The sequence below is a fragment of the Schistocerca piceifrons genome, chromosome 1 (assembly GCF_021461385.2).
Source record: "Schistocerca piceifrons isolate TAMUIC-IGC-003096 chromosome 1, iqSchPice1.1, whole genome shotgun sequence".
Lineage (NCBI taxonomy): Eukaryota > Metazoa > Arthropoda > Insecta > Orthoptera > Acrididae > Schistocerca > Schistocerca piceifrons.
In genome coordinates, this window is record NC_060138.1 from 1,138,350,573 (window position 1) to 1,138,377,965 (window position 27,393).

At 39.0% G+C, this 27,393-nt stretch overlaps 1 protein-coding gene across 6 annotated transcripts in view; it reads right to left on the reverse strand.

The window, feature by feature from the left end:
- Nucleotides 1–11,875: 11,875 nt before the first annotated feature.
- Nucleotides 11,876–27,393, reverse strand: part of LOC124801037 (crossover junction endonuclease EME1) — a 68,201-nt gene continuing 52,683 nt past the window's right edge. For all 6 annotated transcript variants that reach the window (XM_047263047.1, XM_047263045.1, XM_047263046.1 and 3 more), the window contains exons 9-11: nucleotides 24,217–24,415; nucleotides 15,240–15,296; nucleotides 11,876–12,684 (exon numbers count right to left, since the gene is read on the reverse strand). In XM_047263047.1, the coding sequence (XP_047119003.1) occupies nucleotides 12,577–12,684; nucleotides 15,240–15,296; nucleotides 24,217–24,415 (364 nt within the window). In that variant the 3' untranslated portion in view covers nucleotides 11,876–12,576. The remainder of the gene's footprint in view (nucleotides 12,685–15,239; nucleotides 15,297–24,216; nucleotides 24,416–27,393) is intronic.

The following is a 27,393-nucleotide window of genomic DNA, read 5'->3' on the forward strand; positions in this document are numbered from 1 at the left end:
TGGGCTGGTCTTGCACTTGGGACTTCCATGTGGATATGATCCCTGTGGCAAGGGATTGGAGATTGTAGTGGCTTAGGGATGGGCCAGGCTGTTGTGCACATTGGGTGGGAAATGGAATACCACTTTGGAAGGAGTGGGAAGCATCTTGGGTAGGATGTCCCTCTTTTCATGAAAGATAAAAGCGCTGGCAAAGGCCATTTTGTTTCAGTTGAGGATGATTTTCGTGACAAGGGGGAAAGGGGGGACTCCTTGTAACTGAGAGTGCAAGAGTGTGCGAAGATGTGGCATGGGAAATCTGCTTGCAGATTGGGTTGTTGGGGTAGTACCTGTGTGAGAATGTCCTTGTGGTACCTTCAGCGTACTGGACCAGAGAGCTGTCATCACTGGAAATACACCGGCAGTGGTTGGTCAGACTGTATGGTAGCAATTGTTTGGTGTGGAAGCTGCTGAGATAAAGGTACTGTTGATGGTTAGTGGATGTGGCATCCTCCTATGACAATCTGTTTTGGGTCATCTAAAGGAAACTTTCCTAGAATCTCAAAGCTCCAATGTTTATGTTCATTGATGATGTCAATCAGGGCCGAGGCAACACATCCCCAATTCCTCCACAACCTCAGCACTTTCTTTCCCATCCATTTTACCTGGTCCTGCTCAACCCAATGTTCCACCTTTCTGGACATTGACCTCCACCTCTCTGATGTTTCACCCATATCTCTGTTGTGTTGTCCACATTAAATCCACCAACCATCCCTTGAACACCAAAAGAAATCACTCCCAACATCCTGACCACCTATGAAAGGGATGGCTGCATTGATGAGAACTCCCTGAACCAGTATGCTGAAGGTCTCACAAGGATCTTCACACACACACACACACACACACACACACACACACACACACACAGGCACTAACCACCAAACCTAGGATGCAGACATTTTTCCCACGCCACGTCCTCAGACACCTCTAATCTCACTATCCCAAGAATCAGCTACAAGGGAGCTCCCCCTCATCAACCAATTTCACCCTGGAACAACTGAACCATATCTTTGCCAGGGCTTTCATTGTCTGTCATGATACCCTAAAATAAGGGACATCTTACCCAAGATCCTTTCCACCCTCCCAAACTGGTAACCCATTGCCCATCCAACCTACACAACATCCTGGTCCATCCCCGTGCCACTCACACTCCCAACCCCTTGCCCCAGAATCATATCCCTGTAGAAAACACAGGTGCAAGACCTGCCCAATTCACCCACCCAGCACTTCCTTCCCCCGTCCTGTCAAAGATTTATCATACCCCGTCAGAGGCAGGGCCACCAGTAAAACAGCCATGTTGTATACCAGCTCCATTGTAATCACCGCACAGCTTTTTATGCAGGTATGACAACCAACCAGCTGTCCACCAGAATAGCCACCACCTTACTGTGACCAAGAACAATATGCAGCTGAGCATAACATGCTCAATTTCAAGGGCTGCTTTCATTTGGATCCTTCTCTGCACCACCAGCTCTTCTGAACTATGCAGGTGGGAGTTATGCTTGCAACACATTCTCCGCTCCCACAACCCTTCTGGCCTCAATATCCATTAACTCAGTGTCACCACTCCCTTCACCTAACAGTTTCCCCTTCCCATATCCTTTCACCCTCTCCCAAACCACGTCTCAACACGATCTTCATCGTGTGCCACTGCCCACCGACTCCAGTACCCATGCATTACATTCTCGCCCGTGCACCTGCCACCACCTCCTCCCACATTGCTACCCATCAAGCCAACTGCCTCCCTCTGAGACGATTAGTTACCCACACCCAACCCTGCTTCTCCCCCCTCCCTCACCCACTTGACACAACTCCCACCCAATCCTAGTCCACCTAGCGAGCTGTGATCCTGGTATTGTGCGTCCACCTGGCACTAGGTTAGTGTGTGTGTGTGTGTGTGTGTGTGTGTGTGTGTGTGTGTGTGTGTGTAGAGGGGTCGACAAAGGATTTATTCCGAAAGCTAGCAAGTTTTCTTCCTTTTTTTGTGTTTACCCATCACCAACTCAACATGTCTGCTATTTGGTGAATTATTATTTACATTCTACCAGACGTTTCCTTCAGTTTAATTTCTTTCAGTTATCGTAATGTTTGGTCAAAAATATAAAGTCATACAATGTAGACATTCACAGTCTGTATTTAATTCCTTGCAGGCATATTGTTTCTGGTCATATGTTTGAGTGGTGCAAAGCAATATTCTCTAGAAATTATGCAACAGATTAAAGTCCAAATTTTCATAGCCTAACAAAGAGTGTAAAATGGGAAATGGAGCATCGAATTCATGAACATAATGTCTGGTTTTGCACAACATTTTTCTTAATTACTTGAAAGTAATCAGGGTAATTAAGAAAAACTTAATGATTTGAAGGAAAACAAATAATTCATGAACAGGTGCTGCTAGCTATGTAAATGAAGTGTCAAAAAGTTGTTCTCTGCAAATAACATTCTTCCCTGTTGAAAAATAAAATAAATTTCGAAGAACAGCACAAATTGAAACTTTTCTGGTTTCTCAAATTACATACTCTTAATAATAATGGAATCCTGACCAATACTTAAATATATTTCATCTATTCTGAACAAAACTTGTAAATCAAATTTAAAAAATTGAAAGAAATTGTCAAAATGTTTTGTCAAATTATTTGTATAAAGTAAGAGATAAAATAGACTAGACAAACATTTGATGCAACTTGTTCATTGGACACAATGTAGAAAGCATGTATTTCTGTAATCTATTTTATATTTTACTTTTAGACAAATCATTTCACAAAACATTTGACCCTTATTCCAAAATTTTCTTATTGCCATTGATATCGGAACAAGTCTGAAGTTTTCAATTATGAAAGCAGTTAATGTTCTTATGACTCTGTAGCAGGAGGCAAAATAAGATTTGCTGCCCCCCCTCCAGAGTTTGTATTCTATTTAGCATTCTAAAATATATGTTTAGTAATTGTACATAAAAGGTACAAGAATTCATATTTACACAACTGAAATCTCAAGCAGTTACAATTTTTACCACAAGCAGCGTGGTAAGTATACTACTAGACATTTTTGTGATACACGATCACACTATTTCTTAAGTGATATGAAGCAATGAAAACATGAATACTATTAAATTCTACAGTTTTTTCCTGTACTCTTAAGGAAATTATCAATTACTTTGGAACACTGAATGACTTAAGTAAACAAAATAGAAGGAGCTGATTGCGGGATGGACAATTCCTAATCTACACTAAGTGGAAATCTGTCATTATGCAGAAAGCTATGAACGAATGATATTTCATCAATAATCCCTTAGGTCATTTTTTTTTTTTTTGGTTCATGGTTGAGTGAATGACAAATACTGCACTTTATAATGTAACTAACCTAGTAGTGGCAAGAGAATACACAAAAAAAGCCTTTGCTTGGCATTTGAGGCAAACATATTTGTTTGGATACAGATTCTTTCAGCAATACACCACCATTTTCACCTCAGACTTCACTACACATACACTGTGTGATCAAAAGTATCTGGACATCCCCATGTTTTTCATATTAGGTGCATTGTGCTGCCACCTACTCCATATCAGTGACCTCGTCATTAGACATCGCAAGAGAGCAGAGTGGGCCGGTCCGCGGAATTCATGAACTTTGAACGTGGTCAGGTGATTGGGTGCCACTAGTGTCATATGGCTGTAAGCAAGATTTCCACACTTCTATACATCCCTATGTCCACAGTTTCTGATGTGATAGTGAAGTGGAAACGTGTAGGGACACGTACAGCACAAAAGCGTAAAGGCCAACCTCGTCTGTTGCCTCACAGAGACTGCCGACAGTTGAAGAGGGTCGTAATATGTAATAGGCAGACATCTATCCAGACCATCAAACAGGAATTCCAAACTGCATCAGAATCCACTGCAAGTACTAAGACAGTTAGGCGGGAAGTGAGAAAACTTGGATTTCATGGTTGAGCGGCTGCTCATAAGTTACACATCACGCCAGTACATGTCAAACGATGTTCTGGTGTAAGTAACGTAAACATTGGACGATTGAACAGTGGAAAAATGTTGTGTGGAGTGACCAATCATGGTACACAGTGTGACAATCCTATGGCTCGGTGTGGATATGGCGAATGTCCGGTGAACGTCATCTGCCAGCGTGTGTAGTGCCAATAGTAAAATCCGGAAGTGGTGATGTTATGGTGTGGTCGTATTTTTTGTTTTGCGTTGCACTGTCACAGCAAAGGCCTACATTGATGTTTTAAGCACCTTCTTGCTTCCCACTGCTGAAAAGCAATTCAGGTATGGCAATTGCATCTTTCAACACGATCCAGCACCTGGTCGTAATGCATGGCCTGTGGTGGAGTGGTTGCATGTCAGTAACATCCCTGTAATGGACTGGCCTGCACAGCGTCTTGACGTGACACTTTTGGGATGTTTTGGAATGCCGACTTCGTGCCAGGCCTCACCGACCGACATCGATACCTCTCCTCAGTGCAGCACTCCATGAAGAATGAGCTGCCATTCCCCAAGAAACTTTCCAGCACCTGAACATATGCCTACAAGAGTGGAAGCTGTCATCAAGGCTAAGTGTGGGACAACACCATACTGAATTCCAGCATTACTGATGGAGGGCGCCACAAACATCTAAGTCATTTTCAGCCAGGTGTCTGGATACTTTTGATCAAATTAGTGTAATTACCCCACCAGCCTAATTTCGAAGCAGATCTTCTGGGCCACCAATCCAATCCTGGTACTGCTGATCCCTCCAAAAACCGACTCTGGAGCACACCACTTGTCATTCAGTATTATCCTCATCTTGAACGTATTAAACAGGTACTTCGACAGGGCCATGACTTCCTAAAATCATGTTCTGAAATGAGATCCATTCTGTCGGAGATTTTACCCACCACACCTAGAACAGCTTTTCGTCACCCTCCCAATCTCTGCAATATCCTCGTCAGGCCCTATGCTCCTTCTGCACCCATCTCTCCACCTTATGGCTCCTACCAATGTGACTATCTCCACTGTAAGACTTGGCCTATGCACCCTACCACCACCTACTGCAGCCCTGTAAACATGCTATCAAAGGGAGAGCCACCTGTGAAATGAACATCATATACTCACTTTTAGGTAAACACTGTTCAGCCTTTTACATCGGTATTACTACCACCTGGTTATCAGTCAGGATGAATGGGCATTGGCAGAGGGTGTCTACTGACAACACACAATATCGTATAGCACAGCATGCTCTACAACATGACAGTTGTGACCTTGGTGCCTGTTTCACACATGCGCCATCTGGATTCTTCCCCAAAACACCAGTTTCTCAGAACTCTGCAGGTGGGAACTAGCGCTATAGGTCCTTGGTTCTCACCACCAATGTGGCCTTAATTTTCGTTAATTCCCTCTCTCAGCGTTTCTTCACAGTAACTGCTCCTTTCTTCACTCAATTTTAGTTTCCCAGATCTTTCATTTTCTGACCTATCTATTTTTCGCTGTTCCCACCTCCTACCTCTTTTGCATACAATGCACTTAGTTTTTCACTCTTATTAACTCCTGCACAATGTTTTAGTATAAGGGGCATTCAAATGAAACATGGTCACTAGTGGAAAATAATGGTAATGATTTTATTAACTCAAAACTGTAGTTATACACAATACACACATTCAAAAATAGTCGCCAAAACTGTTGGCACATTTATCCCATTGTGACAATAGCTGGTTGAATCCATCCTTGAAGAAGCTATGAGGCCACTGTCGGATCCAGTCACACACTTCATTGTCCATTGCGAATCGATGTCCACGAATAGCTTGTTTTAGAGGTCCAAACACATGAAAATCACTTGGGGAAAGGTCAGGACTGTATGGTGGATGTTCCAACTGTTTCCCCTCAACTGCTCCAATGTCGTCTTCACCACATTGGCTGTGTGTGGGCGGGCATTACCATGCAGGAGGATAAAGCCATTGGACAACATACCTCAGCGTTTCAACTTAATATTTTGTGTATGGCTCTGTAAAGTGGCTTGACAACAATGGGCATTGATGGTGGTTTCCTGTTCCAGGAAGCAATGGGCCCTTGTGGTCAAAAAAGGAGGACATCATGACGTCACCAGAGATGGTGTGCACAGCCTTTGATTTCTCTGGAGGTAGTGAAGTCGCATGTTTCCACTGCTTGCTCTGACATTTGCTTTCCAGTTCGAAATGGTGACATGTTTTGTCACCTGTGACAATATGCGACAGAAAGCCGTACTCCTCCCCATGATAACATTGCAGATGACTCAATGACAGTGCCATTCGAGTATTGCACTATTCAGTGATCTGTTGGTGGGGAACCCACTGTGCACAGATTTTTCGGAAGTTCAAGTGTTGATGCATTATGGTGTGGGTGGTGCCCATGCTAATACCCAGTAACCGATGGATCTCGTCCTTAGTGATACTGTGGTTGACCAAGACTAAAGCAAGCATTCACTTCCACAACCATTTCCTGTGTGGTGACACGTTGAGCCTGTCCAGGACGAGCATTGTCTTCCAGTGACTTGGGCTCCTCAAGGAATCCTTTGCGCCATTCCACAACACTTTTGACTCGGACTGTACTCACCATACACAGCCTTCATCTGTTGATACATTTCACAGCTTACAACTCCCTCCGCCGCCAAAAATCGAATCACTCCTTTTTGTTCCTGCTTACTCGCTGCGTGTTCAATGGTGGGCGATAACTTGTGTGATCTTGATGAAGTGCAAACTGCTTTTATGACCTTATTTGTGAAAATACGTTGTTATATTTACGAGTGCATCACAATACCTCACCATGATGCTGAGAATAGAAGGGCTTGCCACACGAAAACGTAAATAAAAACGAATAAAGGCAGGAAATATCGGGACAAACTAAATTACGTTTAGATGATAGGTTAACTCCCAACAAAATTTCTCATCAACATTGTTTGGTTACAGATGACAAGCTACCTGTAATAAATGATACACAAGTGGTCCTGAAAAATCATGCACACCAAGTGTAAAGGTATTAACCAAAAAAAAAAAGTAAGTACTATTGTTTGAACTAAATATCCACAAATTTTGTAATCATTCAGTAAAAAGTTCACATTACAGATTAAATAAAACGGAAACCCACTGATGATGGCACAGTGGTGCTGAAACATGTTTGAGTACTTGGAAAACATAGAGTTTTGCATAACTGGCAGACCTAACATCCCGATGGGAGATATAATACTGCCAGAATAATTTGACAGAAGACTAAAAGATCTTAGTCAAAACAAGACCCTGTGTGTAGACGACATTCTGTCAAACTACTGATAGCCTTTGGAGAACTATCCAGTACAAAACTATTCCATCTGCTGTGCAAAATGTACGAGACAGGTGGGGAAGATTAAATTCTGCAGAAATGCTGGAACACACGAGACAATACTAAAACTACAACTTTTATAAAGGGACGTTAAGGAAAGATAAGCCTATGTTTATAGCATTTGAAGACTTTGAGAAAGTTTTTTACATTGTTGACTGGAATACACTGATATTCTGAAGCCAGCAGAAGTAAAATAGAGAGTGAAAGTTTATTTAAAAACAGAAACCAGATGGCAGTTATAGGAGCCGAGGGACATGAAAGGAAGCAGTGGTTCAGAAGGGAGTGAGTCAGAGTTGTAACCTCTCACTGCTGTTATTCAATCTGTACCTCGAGTAAGCAATAAAGGAAGCCACAGAAAAATATGAAGTACAAATTAAAGTTTGGGGGAGAAAAAGTTAAAACTTTGTGGTTTGCTGATGAGATTTTAATTTTATCAGAGACAGCAAAGGATTTGAACGAGCAGTAGATTGGAATGGGCAGTGTCTTGAAAGAAGAATGAGATGAACACAAAAAAAAAAAACAAAAAAAGGCAAAACAAGGACAATAGAATGTAGTTGAATTGAATCTGAGGGAATTAGATTTAGAAACAAGACACTAAAAGAAGTAAATTAGTTTTGCTATTTGGGCAGCAAAATAACTGATGATGACCGAAGTGGAGAGGAAACAAAATGTAGACTAGCAATGGCAAGAAAAGGTTTCTGAAGGAGAGAAATGTGTTACGTCATACATAGATTTGAGTTTGGAGAATGACTTTTTCCACCAGAATGTGTGTAAATTATTTATTTATTTATTTTTTTTTTTTTTTTTTGCGCCACGCACAACTGCACAAAATGCAGTCATCAAAGATAATTTTTCTAACTATAAGAAAATTAGCAGAGAAGCAGCAGATAATTTTAATTTTAGTACCACTATTATTTATCATTCAATTGTTTTATCTTCACAGGAGAGATTTATTCATAGCCTAAAGGCCTTGCAATGGGTAGTTGCTTCTCTGGTAAACAAGGGAATATTTTTGTAAATTACATTGAGAATCAGTATTTTTTGAGAAATATCAAAAAACACCAAATAAGGTTGTATATTACAAATGCTACGTCGATGACACCTTGGTTCTGTTTGATGGCTCTCTTGAAGAAGTGAATATGATGTTAACACTGCTCAATAATATGCATCCCAAAAAAAAAAAAGATTTGTAATAGAAATAGACAAGGAGAAGAGTGTAAATTTTTTAGACAAATGAATAACATACAGGGACCACAGACACCAGTTTATCGCCTACTGTAATCTGACAACAACAGACACTTATCCACAAAACTTCGTGCCATCCGGAACACACACAAAGGCCTTCTTTCATTCCATGATTGACTATTCGAGATCATGTGATTGAAAAAGATAAACTAGCAGTAATGTAAGAATTAGCAAAGAACAACGGAAATTATACTGAAAAACAAAGATGCTGGGACTTACCAAACGAGAAAGCGTTGGTAGATAGACACAAACACAAACACACACACACAAATTTCAAGCTTTCGCAACCCAAGGTTGCTTCATCAGGAAAGAGGGAAGGAGGCGGAAAGACGAAAGGATGTGGGTTTTAAGGGAGAGGGGAAGGAGTCATTCCAATCCCGGGAGAGGAAAGACTTACTTTAGGGGACGGACGGACACACACACACACACACACACACACATCCATCCGCACATATACAGACACAGGCAGACATATGGTTAGCAATTTACACTCAACTAAACGCAAAGAAAATCGCATAATTGCATCTGAAATCATACTGAAGAAAGAACATGCAAAAGAGAAGTCTAGATGTGCAGTGATACCACGTATAGGGACAACATCAGAGTAGCGAAAATATTCGGGAACACAAGCATTCAGATAAGCTTTAGGACTGATAATCATCTGCAGAAAACCAGTGTACTGCTAATACTTCCTCACATTGATGCGATCAGTGACAAAATGTGTTGCAGTAACTGTTATAAAGCCGCACGTAGGACAAATGGGACAGAACCACACAGTATCATATAAGGAACACACTTTGCCAGTGAGAACTATGCATCTGCCTTTTTACACATTGAATAATCATATTCCTTGGGACATGGATAGCAGAGGGTAGAGTAGCATGGAGAGCTGCATCAAACCAGTCTTTGGAATGAAGGCTGCCGCATCATCATCAGCAAAGCACAGTCATTTCCCCATTCTTTGATAATATTGTATTCAAATTTGATGTCATTCTGAAAAGCAGTTTTTTTTACAGCATTTTGTAACTGACTCCGCAGATCAGTCTGACCATCCATTTCTGGGCTAAGAACATCCTTGGAGAGCACACACAGTTGCCCCGTAAGAATACACTGTACAAGATAAGACTGAAAGTAAGCAAAGTAAACAAACCCTTGTGTTTGTGTCGGAGGCAGTGCATTCAGTATCTGCACAAGGCCTTGAATACGATACTTCCAGGAGAGCCTTACATCTACTCTCAGTCCGAAGAACTTAAAATGGTAGACTTCACTACTTTGACACTTAAATTTCAGTTTTGCAAGATTTCTATGTCACAAACTGTATGCATTACATTTTGATATAGTTAAGTGTTAACCTGTTCTTCGAAGCATTCCATATATAGATTTACCATGACCAGTGATAAAGACTACTCATACCCACACCACTGGTTTGTTCATAATGTTTTCTGTCAAATAGGAAATAAGTAGATGTCAGAATGTGCCTAAAAAATTCTGCGAAACAACTGTCAATCTTTTCTTCATTTATTTCCAAGGAATCAGAAAGTGGAACTCACATAAAGAGGGAAACATCGAAACTGACCATAATATCCATATCTTGGAGCTACAGTTGACAGACGGTGTATAAAAATCAGAGTTGCAGATACTGTATTCCCACTTCCCCACATTTACTGAGAATGCAGTTTAGGTATTTTGACAGCTAGTATGTAGGTGCACCAATATTACTATGAGTCTTAGAGAATTCTTCCCTTGTGCACCTTAGGAAGGTCATATAGCTGTGGTGGCACTGCTGCTTGTATTTAAAAACCATCGATGATGCTACACGGCAAGCATAACTCATTGATAAGAGTTATTTTCCTCTTGATTTTATTCATAGGATCAACATCTGTCTGTATGCAATGTCTTCAAAAGATCGAAAATCCTCTTATTGTTGTCCACTCGTGACATTAGGACCATAGCATTGCCCTTGTCAGCTGGCAGAACTGTAGTTTCTTTGTCCTCTGAGATTTCTCAGTGCTACTCATTCTCACTTGTACCATTTTGATCTTAGCACTGGCACCTTAGTAGGTGCTCTATGATTTTTGTGGTGAACATCTACTGCTTTCAGTGGGAGAGAAGCTACAATGTGCTCCATGAAGCTGACAGAATGTGCTATTGCTAGCATTTCTAGAGTGGGTGTGAACTTAAGTCATTTAACAAAGGATCTTCACTGTCTCCTTGTCCAGATGTTTGCCAGTGAGTTTAATTAAAGTACAGCTCCCTGCACAGGGCTTTTTATGAGCGATCGAATTTTGCTTTCTGGCTTGCAGACGTTTTCAGCTGTACTGATCCTGCTTGTGATCATGTCCTATTGTCAACCAATTCCCAAGAATCTGCATAGAGCTTTAGCTGACATGCAAATATGGAAGTGAAGAAGCTGTTTTGAAGTGACCTCTAGCATTCGCCAGGTGTCAAAAATTCTCTCTCGCATTAGAGCCAGGCTCACACGGCCCATAATCTTATTTATCACTTGTGTGTGAATATGATGTTTGATTTTAGCCAACTTAGTACACCTTGTTAGAAAGGTCAGCACACTGAGAAGGTGATAGTTTTTTGGTGGCACTTGTGTACATTGTGCTACATTTGCACCCTGAAGAGCAAAATTATATTATTCTCAGGTTTTCTCAGTGTGACTGATTAATAGTTTGATGTCATGAAATCTAATAAACAAGGATGTCGGTTTCAGTTTAAATAATGCTCAGGGCCTGGCATCCAATTAATTAAAAACTAGTCAGCCATCACAATCACACTGACAGAATTTGCATTTCACAGACCATCAGCACAAGCTCTGGGGAGAGGGGAAAAAAATTTGAAGGGTGTAGTGGGCGTTGGGAATTAAACTTGGCTGTAAATAGCAGTGTATGACTAACAGTAGTTCTCAGTCTGGCTGGAAACCAGGCACCAAGTCCACGCAGCATGTGAAGAATAAATAGCTGGATTGGTCATCAAAATTTGTGCATAAAATGGGAAAAAAAGCCTGGCAGAGCATCCAGGTGCACGCTATTAATCAGTCAGGCTGAGAGAACTGGAGAGATCGCATTTAATGGATTGACTGACAGTGCACTCCCACATTACTGCATCTATCTAGAATTTGTTTTGCAAGTATATGGCTGTACAGCCATATAAGTTAGCTCTACAATATTATTAATTTATTTATTACACTCTGTCTCAATAATTTCCAAACAAAGAGCATCTTACTAGCATGATAATTATAATTAGACCTTTGTGATACATACATATGAAAAAACAACTTTTCTTCATTTTATACATTTTGATTTGTTTCTATAGAAGCAACAATTATTCACCATTGTTATTACTAATAAATAAATGTTTAAAAACAGGAGAAATGAGTGTAAAATTAATGTTTCTGTCTTAGTGCAAAATGTAAACAAACAGTATCAAAACAAAGTCGCGTGACATAACAATTTGATATTTGTGACACGCACAGAACACTATGCTCATTTGACGTGTGTTCTTACCCAACAAGTTTTAGTGACACGGTCTGATACATGCTAGAAAGCTCCACCAACAATTTTGAAGTTTGCAAACAAATTTACAATACATATTGAGTCTGCTTGAATTCAAAGTTGCAATATTTCATTGCTGCAACTGTTACTTACACAAATTCAGTTCAGCATGTTGTATTCTATAAATATTTTCTGGAATACTTTTGTATTCAGTAATGAAGTAATATTCCGCCGGGGAGGTTACATATTTTTATTTACAATATGATAGTCACTAAAATAATTTTTTTGAAATATAACTTATCAACTACATTTTTAACAATTCTATAAAATACACATGCAATTGCATTATTTTAATTAATACACGATTTTCTGCTTTGAATAAAATATTTCTCAATACTCGTACACAGTTTTAAAACTTTTTATAAAAACAGTTTTTAAAAAAATTTGTCATGCATACAGAATTACAACAATTCATCTCCATCACTGGAATTAAAAAATTTAAAAATCTTCTTGCTGAGCTCAGGTCCTATTCTTTGTACAGTTGCCAGTGGCCCTGCTGCACGTCGCACCTAGTCGACAGAAAACAAGAATAAAGAAACAAAGGTCCAAATATAGATCAGGAAGATGGCTGCTAGGACTACAGATTTCAAGAAAATGTGTTCTTTTCCTCTATTTTCAGCAATGCTGAAATGTTTATCTGATGACCTTGCAGAACCTTTGAATTACTGATTAGTAAGCTTATTTATTTGCACAAATGATACTGGCAGAGTGCAACCATCACTTCCTAAATATGGCTGAAAGCAGCATATTTTAGTGCAATTTTTAATGCCATGCGTTACTGTTTCTACCAATTTACAAATAGTGTCAGTGATGTGATATTACTGGTTGTGAAATAAAACACCAAAGCAGGTTTTTAATATCTTCTTGCAAAAATGGTTATATCTGCAACTGGCTTAAGGTACTATTTCATTAACCAGTTTTAGCACAAATGCACTGTTCCTGTGTGATATTAAGATACCAATAAAAATTTGCACAGACACCATCTGAAACCTTTGTACTGAATTTATTTATTTTCTCTCAACACTTGTAATTAATGGAATAGCAAATACACTATTTTGAAATTAAAGATCAGTAATCACAGCTGTGACACATATACTGTGTGTGTGGAAAAAGTAATGGATAATGCTGCAGAACATCAAGAAAATGGGACAAAATATCAGAGTAATGAATATAAATGGACTACAAAAAGGGAGCAAAGATGGTCTAATGGGAGAGAATATTAGTGGATAGAACAAGTCTTCACAATACACCTCAATTCATCAAATGTCTCCGGACCATCATCCCATCAATTTGGACAGCAATTTAATGATAGCAATAGACAGCTAGTATTAACTATGGGCCACATCTACAGCAGCTGTTCATGACGTGTAGGAAGTCACAGACGAGCTTACAAAAAATGCATTACTCCAAAGGACAGGTAATGCAATTGTCAAAAATGAGGCGAGTGTCATTTCACTGGTAGGTGGTTAACTGTCGTCTCAAGGAGAGCTTCACTGAGGCTTGATGCTAATTGATACCTACATCTACATATATACTGTACAAAGCATCATGAAATATATGGAAGATGGTAAATCCCATAATATCACCCACGGGGGTTTCTTCTCATTCCATTCACGTACGGAGCATACGAAGAGTGACTGCCTGAACATATGTGTGTACACTGTAATTAATATCATTTTGTTTTCATGGTTCCTATTCCTAGCAAAATGATACATAGGGGGCTGTATTATGTTCCTAGGTTCCTCACTTGATTATGGTTCTAAGAAGTTTGTAAGTAAAATTTATGAAGGATAGCTGGTGTCTTCTTAAAGCTTCTGCCAGAACAGTTTTTCACTACATCTATTATGCACTCCTATGAGTCAAACAAAAGTGTCACCACTCTTACTGCCCTTCTTTGCATACGTTCAATACTGCCTGTTAGCCCGTACGTGATCATTGCAATTCTTATTCGCATAAACTGTTACTCCCTGTCATTTGTAACAGTTGACTGATTTCTGCAGTTTGTGAAGTGCACAACTTCATATTTCTGAATATTTAAAGTAAATATCTAATCTTCGTTCAATTTTTCCTACAAGCTACCTGAATATTTGCGAAGGCTTTTTTTTTCCCTGACTATACTTTACAGACAACTGAATCTTCAGCAAAAAGTCTGACGTTACTGTCAGTCATATCATTAATATATCACATAAACAGCAAAGGCCACAACCAACTTCCCTGGGGCACTGCTGAAATAACTTCCACATCTGTTGATGAGGCCCGTTCAGGTTGTTATTCTGTATCCTCCCTACCAAGTAACTGTCAATCCAGTCACAAAGTGTGTATGATACCTCATGTGATCAAACTTTTCTGAATAAGTGTTAGTATGGTAATGAGACAAATGCTTTTTGAAAGGCAGGAAATACTGAATCTACCCGGTTGCCTTGACTGATGGCTTTCAGCAAATCAGATGAGAAAAGTTCGAGTTGGGTTTTGCATCATGTGTTTGCAGAATCCCTGCAAACCAGGCTGACTGTTTGAGATTTTTCCTTACATCTGGGCTCAGAATATGTTGTAAGATTCTAGAACATAAGGAAGTCAGAGATACTGGACAGTAGTTTTGTGGGTCACTTCTGTTACCCTTCTTACAGACCAATGTGACCTGTGTTTCTTCCAAGTACAAGCTTTTGTTCAAGGGAACTACAGTATGTAATAGATAAAAGCCGACCTAACTTGAACACAAATTCTTATAGAATCTGTTAGGGATTCCATGGACTCTAGGGCCTTGTTTAATTTCAGCAATTTTAGCTGTTTCTCAATGCTGTTGACACTAATATTTATATCATTCACCTTCATGGAGGTGAGAGAATTAAGCTGGATTAGTATATCTGCCCTATCAACCAAATAAGCTCTCTTAGCTTGTAATGAATATATACATTTTCCTTATCTGCAGCTTTCATGTCAATTGGCATGTAATTATAGATTCATGTTGTAAAATGAGACAAAGCTCAAAGCAAAAATCCCTTTGTTTTTATTTATTGTTAAGAATTACAAAAATTGTAAGATCACGTGGATAATGATTACAAACCTTTATATCTTGCAGTAGCAGCAGCCCCTCTTTTTCACTTTTGCAGCACTTGTAGGCCTGCATGTAAAAATGAAAATAAATTAAAGTTTCCAAAAACACAAGAGATATGTAGTCTAGTTGAGGTCAATTTATGCAAGTAACCATAGTGAACTGTGCTTGCACCGAGGTTCCGGAACTTTACTTAATAGTGCAGTGAATGCACCCTCTATACCTAGTGGATGTGACATCAGGCAAGGGGTATGGGAAGGGTGCTCTGTTGTTTGTGACCATGGGGTAATTTCTGTATAAAGTGGTATTAGACAATGTGTCACTACATCACTTTTTATTAGCATGAAGAAAGAATTGCTCCAGTGTGCGTGTATGTGTGCACTGCATGGCGAGTGACATTTCATAAAATATTACAACAAAACTAATGCATGGTTAAAAGTCTACACAGATGCACATATACACAGGTATGTCTGTAATAACTATTACTTTCTGGTTAAAAGTTAAAGTACTGTGTCAATATTATTATAAAATTTTTAGTTAACTACATTACACATGATTGCTGTACGTAACTGCATGAAGTGCCACCAAATGTTGGTTATAAGGGTAGCTGAAAACTTACTACACCCTGTATATATTCTTGCAATGTTTGTTTTTTCCTTTTTCTTCTGTAATTTATTTTCCTGCAACTGTTCCACGTTAAATTTTTTGATCGCAAGGACACACTAAAAATATTGCAACTTGGGACATTCCACACAAAATCATCCAGCCAAAAGCAGATATAAAACCCAAAGTTTTTGGTTGTTGTTGTTTTCAGTCCAGAGACTGTTTTGATGCAGCTCTCCATGTTACTCTGCCCTGTGCAAGCTTTTTCATCTCCAAGTACCTGCTGCAACCCACATCCTTCTGAATCTGCTTAGCGTATTCATCTCTTGGTCTCCCTCTATGATTTTTACCCTCCATGCTGACCTCCAATACTAAATTGGTGATTCCTTGATGCCTCAGAACATGTCCTACCAATCGATCCCTTTTTCTGGTCAAGTTGTGCCACAAATTCCTCTTCTCCCCAATTCTATTCAGTGCCTCCTCATTAGTTATGTGATCTACCCATCTAATCTTCAGCATTCTTCTGTAGCACCACATTTTGAAATCTTCTTCTATTCTCTTCTTGTCTAAACTATTAACCATCCATGTTTCACTTCCATCCAGGGCTACACACCATACAAATACTTTCAGAAGAGACTTCCTGACACTTAAATATGCACTCGATGTTAACAAATTTCTCTTCTTCAGAAACTCTTTCCTTGCCATTTCCGGTCTACATTTTATATCCTCTCTGCTTCGACCCTCATCAGTTATTTTGCTCCCCAAATAGCAAAACTCATCTACTACTTTAAGTGTCTCATTTCCTAGTTTAATTTTCACACTATCACCCGATTTAATTCGACTACATTCAGTTATCCTCATTTTGCTTTTGTTGATGTTCATTTTATATCCTCCTTTCAAGACACTGTCCATTCTGTTCAACTGCTCCTCCAGGTCCTTTGCTGTCTCTGACAGAATTACAATAGCATCGGCAAACCTAAGAGTTTTCATTATTTCTCCATGGATTTTAATTCCTACTCCAAATTTTTCTTTTGTTTCCTTTACTGTTTGCTCAAAATGTAAACTGATTAACATCGTGTGGTGTCACCGCCAGACACCACACTTGCTAGGTGGTAGCTTTTAAATCGGCCGCGGTCCATTAGTACATGTCGGACCCGCGTGTCGCCACTGTCAGTGATCGCAGACCGAGCGCCACCACACGGCAGGTCTCGAGATACGTACTGGCACTCGCCCCAGTTGTACAGCCGACTTTGCTAGGAAAGGTTCACTGAGAATTACGCTCTCATTTGTCGAGACGATAGTTAGCATAGCCTTCAGCTAAGTCAATTGCTACGACCTAGCAAGGCGCCATTTTTCCTTTGCTATGTATCTAATGAAGCATGTACAGTAACAAGACCAATGTTCACCAATTGTGAATTAAAGTTAAGTATTCCAGCAGCTATGTACTTTTCTTTATAGCATTCATTACATATCCCGTTTCAGACCTCACGCCAGCCTGCGTGAGTTTAAACGCATGCCTTTCGGTTACCCGTCACTGTGGATTGGCTGTCTTGCCAGCCCACAACACATCGGAGAGAGGCTACAACCCTGTCTCACTCCCTTCCCAACCACTGCTTCCCTTTCATGCCGCTCGACTGTTATGACTACCATCTGGTTTCTGTACAAATTGTAAATAGCCATTCGCTCTCCAAAGGTCTCTTTGATTTTCCTGTAGGCATCCTTACGTTTGCCCTCAAGCCATCCCTGCTTAGCCATTTTGCACTTGCTATCAATCTCATTTTTGAGACGTTTGTACTGCTTTTTGCCTGTTTCATTTACTGCATTTTTATATTCTCTCTTTTCATCAATTAAATTCAATATCTCTATCACTAGGATTTCTACTAGTCCTTGTCTTTTTACCAACTTCATCCTCTGCTGCCTTCACTATTTCATCTCTCAAAGCTACCCATTCTTCTCCTACTGTATTCCTTTTCCCTGTTTTTGTCAATTGTTCCCTAATGCTCTCTCTGAACCTCTCTATAACCTCTGGTTCTTTCAGTTTATCCAGATCTCATCTCCTTAAATTTCCACCTTTTTGCCATTTCTTCAGTTCATAACCAACAGATCGTTGTTAGAGTCCACATATGGCCTTGGAAATGTCTTACAATTTAAAACCTGGTTCCTAAATCTCTGTCTTACCATTATGAAATCTATCTGAAACCTTTCAGTGCCTCCAGGCCTCCTCCACGTAGATAACCTCCTTTCATGATTCTTACACCAAGTGTCAGCTATGACTAAGTTATGCTCCATGTAAAATTCTACCAGGCGGCTTCCTCTTTCATTCCTTACTCCCATTCCATATTCACCTACTACTTTTCTTTGTTTTCCTTTTCCTGCTATCGAATTCCAGTCTCCCATGACTATTAAATTTTTGTCTCCCTTCACTATCTGAATAATTTCTTTTATCTCATCATACATTTCTTCAGTCTCTTCATCATCTGCAGAGCTAGTTGGCATATAAACTTATACTACTGTGGTAGGCATGGGCTTCATGTCTATCATGGCTAGAATAATGCATTCACTATGCTGTTCGTAGTAAAATCTGTAAAGAAGTGGAATCTGGCAAAACTGAAGAATGAAGATGTTGTGCCCTTTACAAACAGTGTGGAAGAAAACTTGGAATGGTGAGATCGAGTTTGAAGGCATCAGAAAAATGGGTTGCCATCAGAGATGCAGTTCTCAAAACTTTTGAGAAAGAAGTTTGAAAAGTGGAAAAAAGGAGGACTAAAAAGGCATAGGTTATACAGAATGTATTAGATAAAATGTCTGAGCAGAGAAAATCGAAAAATGACTCTTCATAAAAAGGAAAACGACAATACAGGAAACCGGTCAATGAACTGAGGAGGTCTACTGACAAAGCAAGACAAGAGTGGATGAAAAAGCACAATGAGGAAATACAAAATTAGAAAGGTAAGGAAAAACAGATGCAATGTACAATGTTGCAGAGGGTACAACAATCAAAGAACTACAAAAAATTAGCAAGCAAGAAAGCTAAACAAGCAGGGAAAAATAGCAATGAATACTGAAGAAAACAATTGTATGGAAGGCATACATATAAGATCTATATGATTCAACAGCTGATCATGAAAGTTTAATCTTAGAGGATGAACAAGAATGTGGCAAAAATCACTGGGGCCCAATAATACAAAAATGGGAGGTGAAGAAAGCAATCAAGAATCTTGAAGAAAGGAAAGTGATGGCTATGATCAAATACAATCTGAGGTACTGAAGGCCTTAGAGAATGATGCTATAACTAGAATTACGAATCTGATCAATATAATATATGACACAGGTATCTGGCCTGAATATCTTAAGACCAAAGTGGTTTCCTTATCAAAGAAATGCAACGCCAATCAATGGAAAGATTAAAGGACAATTACTTTAATATTCCTGTCATGAAGGCTGTGCCCAGGATAGTGCTGAGAAGAACAGAAAGGAAAATAGAGGAGAAGACAGGAGTAGGTCAGTTTGGATTTAGAAAAGGAAGAGGAACCTGAGATGCACTTAGATGTTTGGGGATGATGGCAGAAAAATTTTTGGAAGTGAACAGAGAAACATTTGTCATTTTGTCAACTGGGAAAAAGCATCTGACACAACTGATTGGTATATGGCGCTGAAGATTCTGGAAGATACTGTGTAGATTGAAAGGACAGAAGGTTGCTAAAGGAACTCTGTATGTGACAGAAAGTGGTAGTTTGAGTAGAGGAAGATGAAACTGAAGAGGTGGGTACTGAAGGGGGTGTGAGGCAGGGTTGCTGTATGTCACCAGCAATTTTCAATACATTTGATGAAAAGCTAATCATTAAGGCTTTGGAAAAATAACAAGGACTTTAATGGGAGGAGAAGGAACAAAAACCAACAAGTACGCTGATGATATAACTGTGCTAGTAGAAATGGAGAAAGAGCTCCAGGTAATGATTGAAAGTGTTGCAAGTGCAGTTAAAGAGTTTGGAAGGAAACTGAATATTGGCAAGACCAAAGTGATATGGTACTAGATGGAATGGGTCAATCCATACAAAGTGGTCCAAGAAAAAAATAATAGGTTGTTTGACCATTTCAGAAAAAAAAATATATTTGCTGGGTGAATTCCCCAATGTTCAGTAGTCACAAAAATATTTTTTAAAAAAATTTATTATTTTGAAATGTCGGCCAGATTTGTTCCAGGCCGCATGCGTTTTTTCGTATTTGCAAGTATCTACATTTTTTACAATTATTCGGTAGTGGATTGTTCTAAGCCTTTCAGATAAAATGCATTTAGTTCAACACACACTAGGCTATAAATTAATATCATTATCACTTAGCTGAATGTATTCTTTAACATATTTTTAATAGGTTCAAAGTTATCAGACACAAATTAAAAAAAACTCAATTTTTGAACAGTAATTTTCCAAACAAAGATTAATTTCTCTGATTTAATATTTTTTCCTTCTATTACTATATAGTACAGTAACTTTTTATAGAGTATCAATAGTCAGTATCTTACACTAAAAAAAATACACTATTTTAAAAAAACTGATTTTTTAAAAATTTTCCTTTTTGTGGCCTGCAATATCTTTGTTGAGGGACCAGATAAAAATCTGAAAATTTCACAATTAATAGACCTTTATGATATCAAACTTCAGTACAAATTTCAACTTTGAGATTCAATAGTGTCATGGTATGAAATACTTATTTTTGTGATAATGGATAGACAGGAGGATATTTTATGTTTTTGATCCTTGATGTGTAGTGAACAGGCATAAAGCATGTTCATTCTCTACCATGAAAAAGGTATACAGATACACAGTACGTATTCATTGATAAGTTGTGTTACAAGCAAGGCAGGACTTACGAGGCGTCTGCTAAAATTTCCATATGATCAGGCATTGAAAAGTACATTGATGGTGTGGTGTGTTTTTAAGACATGGGTTTTACAAGGAAGCTGAAAAGCTTCTGTCCTCCTTGAAATCTGCTGTTAATAACAACATTGCACTTACTCTATTGCTGTGTAGGTCCACACAGTTTAAGGTGCAATAGCTCTCAGTAGTTGGTGTTTTAACAACCACGATGCAGTATGCAGTATCTTCAAATATTCTGGTTAGTTACTCATCACAAGGAAATGAGCAGACAATTATTTGAGATAGAAAAGCATCATAATGTTGCTATTTCAGCAAGACATTGCAATCTGTCACACTGCCATCAACAAATTTGTGTTTTATGTGTGATGAGTTTTGCTGCCATCTCAGTTACAAAAGTTGTGCATTTCCATCCTGTGATTTAATGCCTTGTGGTACATTAAAACGTAGTTTTACAAGAATAAAACTCTCACCGATTTGATCCTAATTAGGTGATTGAACGCAGCTGGCAGAATAGATAGCCAAGTTTGTGAGAGAGTGCTGGATAGAAAGACTTACAAAGAGCTATAATAAATGGAGTTACATCCAAGATATTGTTTTCCATTCTTAAATCTTATGTACTGAAGAGAAATGTGTTATGTCTTGTGTTCCTGTTCAAATTACATTAATCTCAAACACTATTAGAAGTGGCGTACTTTCTGAAACACACATTTCAATTGAAGAAAAACCTAATAATTGAAATAAAGAGAAAAGATAAAAGTGAAAAGAAAGAGGGGGGGGGGAAGAATCACACATAATGGAGGGGCAGTAACAAAGGAAAGAAATACCATGGGACAGAACATTACATAAATAATGTACAAACAAGGGGAAATAAATTATGGCAGATATGAGGAGGACAAAAGGAGGCAATAAGATAGCATCAGGAATATTGAGCAAGCTTAAGGTGATGGGACCAATCATCTGCAGTAGTTTATGTTTCTATGTGTTAGACTCTGAAGTGGTGTTGCCACACGGGAAAATCCAAGCTACACAATTGGTGACGTCTATTGTGCTATAAAGCACATTGGGTGACAGGGAATTGGGCGATGCCAGTGTGTTAACATAATGGTAATGCTGTCCACTTAACAGATTAAAGTGGCAGCAGGAGAAAATACAAATAAAAGCTGTGGAAATGTTTAAGCTTTCAGAGCCAGTGGCTCCTTTTTCTGGAAACTTTAGAAGCCTCTGACACATTTTGCTGTTGACAGATGCTTGCATGAGCACTGTGTGTTGTTGTATATGGCACATTTCCTTTGCAATTTAAATTATTTTTGTTTTTTTCTCTCGTTTATGTTTTATTGTTTAAGTATTATTCTGCCGTAGCTGGATATAGTAATATTCTTTGTTAGAGTATTGGTTCTTACCAGTCAAAATTACAAAAATTTAACAGAGAACTAAAACAATGAAAAATTCCCAGAATTCTAAAAAACTCCCAGGTTTTTCCCAGTTTTCTCCCAGATGAAAAATTCCTGGGCTTTTCCCATATCTCCAGATTGTCCCGGGTCGTATACACCCAGTGATAGAACATAATCTGAGACATCAAGGGATCACCAATTTAGTACTGGAGGGAAGTAGGTAGGTTGCAGTAGTTATTCAGAGATGAAGAGGCTTGCACAAGATAGAGTAGCATGGAGAGCTGCATCAAACCAGCCTTTGGACTGAAGACCACAACAGTAACAACATGGATCCTTCGCTACACCTTCATTCACTATCTTTTGAATACACTAATAAATGAACAAAAAACTTTAAATGACACACTTGAGTGTTGTTTTGCTGCTACTGGTATTGCTCTCACTTGCAAGCAGAAATTTACTAATGGCCTGTAGAAACACTGAGCGTTTTATGTGACAGCAGGTGAATTTAATTTCACGCTGTGCAGAAACGTGTTGTTGAACATAGTCTTTTAACAGCATTTTCTGTAGGTACTGTAAGAGGTGTCAAAGAAGAGACTTCTTGCATCAATTTGTCTCAGCCTGTATGCCATGAAACACTAAAAAATTGCTGAAACCTGGAACTATTAATACAGATACGTCAAAATTTTGAGTTCCATATATGCAACCAGTAGCTCTTTTAACCACAAACATAAAATACTTTATCATTTTATTATAATGAACTGTATCAAAGTTACATGTTTTCAGCAATATTATGAAAAGGATTGATTGCTACTCACCATATAGTGGAGATGTTGAGTCGCACATGGCACAACAAAAATGCTGCTAAACAAGTAAGCTTTCAGCTATCAGTTGTCCTTTTTAAATTTTATTGGCTAGTCTAGATTTCAGCTAGAAACTAGCCATTCTCAATGCACTATTATTTTTGATCAATTCATGTAATGCCTGTTGGTTGGGCTTCATCCACAGTTCATTGAATACTTGAATTGAGTATTCAATGAAGTGTGGATGAAGTCCGCCCAACATGCATTACATGCATTGATAAAAAAAGATAGTGCATTGAGAATGGCTAGATTGTAGCTGAAATCTAGCTATGCCAATAAAATTTAAAAAGGATGACTGACAGCTGGAATCTATTATTTACAAGTCAATATAACAGCTTTCTGAATGCAAGGTAACCTGAAGTAAGCTTTCAGCCAAAACGTCGTCTTCTGAATTAGAAGACACACACACACACACACACACACACACACACACACACACACGACCACTGTCTCTGGCTGCTGAGGCCAGTGATGCCTGTCTGGGACTCAACATCTTCGCTATATAGTGGGTAACAATGTATCCTTTTCATAATACTGTAATTTTTCTATCCTGGATTATCCATTACATGTTTCTGAGGAACATTTAATGCACCAGTGCCTTGAAGCACCATATTTTTGTATCATGCAAGCTATAATACCAAAACCAGCAAAAATATGGTATAGCTAGTGTTATATGTGAGCAAACTATGAAGGAAATGTGTCACGTGTTGTAGCAGTTTGAAGATCATAACTAGTTTCAAACACTGATTAGTGTGCGTCAACAATGGGGCAAGTTTGCAAACTGAGATTGTTATTTGAACAAATCCACAGTTTAAAATAAGGATATATTTATTGCACTCTCTTGTTTTATAAGCACAGGATGTGTCTTTAGAGTATGTACTCTAACATGACTATATAGGTAGAGGGATAGCCATGACACAATTAGGCACAAGAGTCAATGAAATACGAACAATATTAACATGATGAGATAGATTGTACAAACTATAATAGAACACCAAGAGCTCTCTCAATAAATATTCGCTGATTCCACCTGTGACAATTATTATAGACAACTTCAATCCAAACAAACTACAGGTTTACTGCGCGAACTGTCACCTCAGACAGTGAAGAAAGAATTGCCCTAGGAATTCACAATAGCCTATCACAATTTAATCATTTGATGTAGTTTTTCTGTTCTTGGTTAAGTTTTAAGAAAAATGATACAGCAGTAGAGCATGCTATTAACTGGAACACTGCAAGATACACATTTTCTGTTTACCTCTAGAAGGGCACGTGGTGAAGGGTAAACAGCGGAAATAGCTTCGGCTGTGGCTAAGCTCGCCAGTGGGAACTGGCATAGCTGCTGCCGCCACAGCTGCAGCATCCCGTTGCCGTGTTTGTCCACCTTCACACAGTCGTTAGAGTCACCTGCTGCAAACCAGTCTGTCTCTTTCATCTGTTCCTCCTGCTTTTCCAATCTACATAAACACATTAAGAGTATATATGCAAACAGACAGGTGAAAATGTAAAAGAATTTAAGCATAAAAAAACACTTATTTACCACTTGTTTCACCAATTATTTATTTTTTCAACCTAGGTTTTAGGTTATTAGTCTGATGTCTGGCAGGGCTAGTAAAGAACACCAATAAGGAAAGGACAGAGTGCTATCCACCACATACAGAAGGCACTGAGTCATACAATGAAAAAGAATGCTTGAAAGATTTCACCTTCCATATAAGTTGTTTTTATTATATTATTTTTATGAGAATGCGTGTGAGTTTTCTACTTCTGAAAAAGGCCCCTATCTGAAAGCTAAAATATTTTTAACATTCTTTTCATTGTGCCTACATGCGACTAAACGCCTCTTGTATGACGTGAAAAGCAGTCTACAATTGGTACAAACATAAGCATGTTTTATCCATTATGAGCTGTCAGAACACTGTGACTGTATAATTAAAATGAACAAAATAAACCATAACCACGATAATTCCAGTGCTTTTTATCATAGCTGAAATAATACTTGGCCACACCAACACACAAATGTGAAACAGACGAATAAATATTACATTATTTCTGCAGGTAAATATTGCCATTAAGAATGAATGTAGAGCACCAATATCATGTTACTGGTCTCCTAAATAATTTATCAAATAATGAATGCTTACTATTTATTTTCTTCATTGTAATCAACCACAATACTGTACAAAAACCTGTAGAATATGATAACTATTAACACAGAGGCAAGGAATATTCAACAGAGATGAAAACTGGATGACAAAAAGCTGTGGTCAGAGTAATAGTATACAGCAGCAAGTACAGTCATTACTCCATACAGGTCAACAATTCGTAAGCAGCATGTCCACAGAATCAGTGAATCAGTTGGGACATTCTCCATAAGTTCTGTAATCAAGCTGCTCATTCCTCTCTCAATGTAATTCAGAGTTCTTGAATAGTTGAAGACGAGAGTGTCACCTGTGGACCACCTAACATAAGAGTGTCCCCACATATGATATTCAGTATCTGGGTCTACTATATACCAATGTCACACTCCTTAAGTGATTTCTTCATTCTCCAGTGTCTCCATAAAACAGGCATCTCTCTGAGCTCAGAAATAAATATTCCACAACATTTTGGCAAAATATCGTTATATTTAGATTAGATTAGATTCAGTTTTTGTTCCATAGACCCAAAAAATGAGTTGATTCTCATGGGTGTGGAACATGTGAGTAAGTATGACATACAAACATAAAATAGTTGAATATAATACTTACTACCCCTGATCATTTGTCAGGAGATAGTTGAAAATAAGTTAATACAATGCAGTAAACTGGGACAGCTAACACACTACTGGCCATTAAAATTGCTACACCACGAAGATAATGTGATACAGACGTGAAATTTAACTGACAGGAAGGAGGTGCAGTGATATGCAAATGATTAGCTTTTCAGAGCATTCACACAAGGTTGGTGCCGGTGGCGACACCTACAACGTGCTCACATGAGGAATGTTTCCAACCGATTTCTCATGCACCAACAGCAGTTGACCAGCATTGCCTGGCGAAACGTTGTTGTGATGCCTCGTGTAAGGAGGAGAAATGTGTACCATCATGTTTCCGACTTTGATAAAGGTCGGATTGTAGGCTATCGCGATTGCACTATATAGTATCGCGACATTGCTGCTCGCGTTGGTCAAGATGCAATGGCTGTCAGAATATGGAATCAGTGGGTTCAGGAGGGTAACACGGAATGCCGTGCTGGATCCCAATGGCCTCGTATCACTAGCAGTCGAGCTGACAGGCGTCTTATCCGCATGGCTGTAACGGATCGTGCACCCACGTCTCAATCCCCGAGTCAACAGATGGGGACGTTTGCAGGACAACAACCATTTGCACGAACAGTTTGATGATGTTTGCAGAAGCGTGGACTATCAGCTCTGAGACCATGGCTGTGCTTCCCCTTGACGCTGCATCACAGACAGGAGCGTCTGCGATGGTGTACTCAACGACGAACCTGGGTGCACGAAAGACAAAACATCATTTTTTCGGATGAATCCAGGTTCTGTTTACAGCATCATGATGGTTGCATCCGTGTTTGGCAACATCACGGTGAACACACATTGGAAGTGTGTATTCGTCATCGCCATACTGGCGTATCACCCGGCGTGATGGTATAGGGTGCCATTGGTTACACGTCTCGGTCACCTCTTGTTCGCATTGACGGCACTTTGAACAGTGGACGTTACATTTCAGATGTGTTACGACCCGTGGCTCTACCCTTCATTCGATCCCTGCGAAACCCTACATTTCAGCAGGCTAATGCACAACCGCATGTTGCAGGTCCTGTACGGGCCTTTCTGGATACAGAAAATGTTCGACTGCTGCCCTGGCCAGCACATTCTCCAGATCTCTCTCACCAATTGAAAACGTCTGGTCAATGGTGGCCAAGCAACTGGCTCGTCACAATACGCCAGTCACTACTCTTGATGAACTGTGGTATCGTGTTGAAGCTGCATGGGCAGCTGTACCTGTACACACCATCCAAGCTCTGTTTGACTCAATGCCCAGGCATTTCAAGGCCATTATTACGGCCAGAGGTGGTTGTTCTGGGTACTGATTTCTCAAGATCTATGCACCCGAATTGCATGAAAATGTAATCACATGTCAGTTCTAGTATAATATATTTGTCCAATGATAACCCACTTATCGTCTGCATTTCCTCTTGGTGTAGCAATTTTAATGGCCAGCAGTGTATTTACAGAATTAACACACTGTCAGAATGAAACACTGTTATGCACTATTAATAAATTTATCATATGCAAAATACCTAATCTTGACTGTTGTGACCAAGTGTTGTCAAAACTAAAATCTAACAGATATTTTTACTTAAGCTGACTTAACAGTCTCTGTTAAGATATTCATCTATGGAGTAGAAGGAGTTGCCTATCAAAAAGTCTTTC